The 2,500-nt window shown below is 47.8% G+C and overlaps 1 protein-coding gene across 1 annotated transcript in view; it reads left to right on the top strand.

Annotated features, from left to right (window-relative positions):
* The window catches only part of ctnnal1 (catenin (cadherin-associated protein), alpha-like 1), a 43,449-nt gene that overhangs the window by 33,708 nt on the left and 7,241 nt on the right, over positions 1-2,500 (top strand). Inside the window, exons 8-10 of the mRNA XM_083680318.1 lie at positions 210-296; positions 701-859; positions 1,180-1,272. Coding sequence (XP_083536444.1) covers positions 210-296; positions 701-859; positions 1,180-1,272 — 339 coding nt within the window. The remainder of the gene's footprint in view (positions 1-209; positions 297-700; positions 860-1,179; positions 1,273-2,500) is intronic.

Here is a 2,500-nt window from a genome sequence, read left to right as displayed (position 1 = left end):
TGTGTGTGCGTGTGCGTGTGCGTGTGTGTGTGTGTGTGTGCGTCTGTGTCTCTGTGTGTGTGATCTTGTGTGACTGACTCTTTCTTTGTCTCTGCATAGACAGACAGACAGTTCCCGGGGCAGCCGTCAGCATATCAATGATTTACGGGAAGACTCCTCTAATCTTTTTTTTCCCCTCTGCTTTCTGTTTTGATCTTTCTCTGGAGCAGCAGTCACTCCATGCCAAAGAGATCACAGAGGAGATAGAGCTGTCCATACTCAAGACCTGTCAGAGTGTCAGTGAGCTCCGTAGAGAGGTGAGCTTTTGTGCCATTCAGTCTCAGAGATTTGGTCTTAGAGCAGTCCACTGCACTCTCTCTCTCTCTCTCTGTCTCTCTCTCTGTCTCTCTTTGTCTCTACCTGTCTCTCTCTCTCTCTCTGTCTCTCTCTCTGTCTCTCTCTCTCTCTTTCTCTCTCTCTCTCTGTCTCTCTCTCTCTCTCTCTTTCTCTCTTTCTCAATCTATTTTTTCTCTCTCTCTCTCCTACTTTCTCTCTCTCAACTTTTCTCCCTCACCCCCTCTCTCTCTCTCGCTCGATTCCCCCTCTCCCTCTCCCTCCCTCTCAATCTATTTTTTTTCTCTCTCTCTCTCTCTATTCCCCCTCTCCCTCTCCCTCCCTCTCTTTCTCTCCCTGCACCTCCCTTTCCGCTTCTTTCATCCAGCTCCAGAAGGCAGCGGTGGGCCGGGCTGCAGACCTGCTGAAGCTGCACACAGACCACCTGCCGCTGCGGGCGCTGAAGGCCTCGGGGGGAGAGGGCAACCTGGAGGCGGTGGCGGAGTACGCCCGCAAGCTCACCGAGCAGAAGGAACAGCTGGTGGAGGTGAGTTGGGGAGTTGGGCGAGGGGGGTGGGGGGGAGGGGGGGGGTACCGTTCTCAACCACCACCACATCCACATCCTACACACTGCGTAGGTGGGTACAGTACCTGTATATCCCTATAGGCATATTCTCACTTTGTCTCCACCTCATCTTTCTCCTCTCCTCTCCTCTGCTCTCCTCTCCTCTCCTCTCCTCTCCTCTTGTCTCGGTGGTGACTGTCCCGATGGAATTCCATTGTCCTGTTTAAAAGAAAAGAACCAATTTTTTTTTTTAAAAGACCTGTTCTATCGCGTCAGTGTTTTTGGTGTGTTTTGTGTTTCAGACCTGTCGGCTCCTGTGTCACATCTCTGGGACGGAGCCCCTGGAGATCACCTGCATACACGCTGAGGAAACCTTCCACGTCATCGGCCCACAGGTAACACCGTAGGCGTCATCCGGGATGTGGTTTTTCCTGATTTAGCAGGAATTTACAGATTTACACACGATACTGTATTCTTATACACCACTGAGTTGGGGACAGGAGACACGTTGCAATCAAATTTGCTCGCACGTGTTTGTGTGTGTGTGTGTGTGTGTTGTGTTTGTATGCGTGCGTATGTGTGTGTGTGTGTGTGTGTGTGTGTGTGTGTGTGTGCGTGTGTGTGTGTGTGTGTGTGTGTGAAATCCTTCCATTTCATATGTTATATACAGCCAGCAGGGAACAGTGCATCAGTTTAGTGCCCCTGAGTGTTCCTAATTAAGTTTGCTCTTCCAGGCCATCGAACGTCCCTAATTATCTGCTGATGCTCGTCAAGATAGAACAGTGATGATCCTGAGGCGATAATGACATACCCTGCATGATCCCTTGCCGTAATGAAGTTCAAAGGTCAACCAATCGATAGTTCACAGTGGGAGGCTGCGTGTGTGTGTGTGTGGGTGTGTGGGGGGGAGGTGTGTGTGTGTGTGTGTGTGTGTGTGTGTGTGTGTGTGTGTGTGTGTGTGTGTGTGTGTGTGTGTGTGTGTGTGGCCTAGTGGGGAGGGGAAACTGATATTTCTATCTCCCTGTGGTAATAAAGAGACTCCCAGAGGGTAATTGCCAATTAACTGCAGCACACTGGGGGAGACGCACTCTGACTTGTGTGCACAAGGTTTCTGGAGTTATTCCCCTTCGTATCAGATGGAGTCACCTAATGTCTGTCCTGTCAGTGCTAGAATGTGTGTAATAATGAATTTGGTTTGGGTAGCTTAGGCTACGGGATCCAGATTACATAATGTGATGGTCAGTTCATACCTGGGTCATACTGTACTCTGTAGGTATACAGAGGTATACACACATACTTGTTCACCCTAACAAAAATCATTGAATGTATTCTATTCATATCTTTTATTTGTTTGTGAATGAAACGCATGCCTTGTTCTCCTCTAATACCAAATAGTAGAACAACAGAACATAATAGAATACAATAGAACCATACCACAATAGAACCATACCACAATAGAACCATACCATATAATAGAATACAATAGAACCGTACCATATAATAGAATACAATAGAACCATATTGTTGTTTTTCCTTTGGGAAACACAATGAGGTTGGGAAACATCCAAACTTGAACAGCAACGTAGAAACATCACAAGCACGTTTTCACCAAGAGCATCATAC

Source organism: Argentina silus (genome assembly GCF_951799395.1).
Source record: "Argentina silus genome assembly, chromosome: 11".
Lineage (NCBI taxonomy): Eukaryota > Metazoa > Chordata > Actinopteri > Argentiniformes > Argentinidae > Argentina > Argentina silus.
The sequence above is the reverse complement of the archived record's forward strand: the minus strand, read 5'-3'. Positions and strand labels throughout refer to the sequence as shown.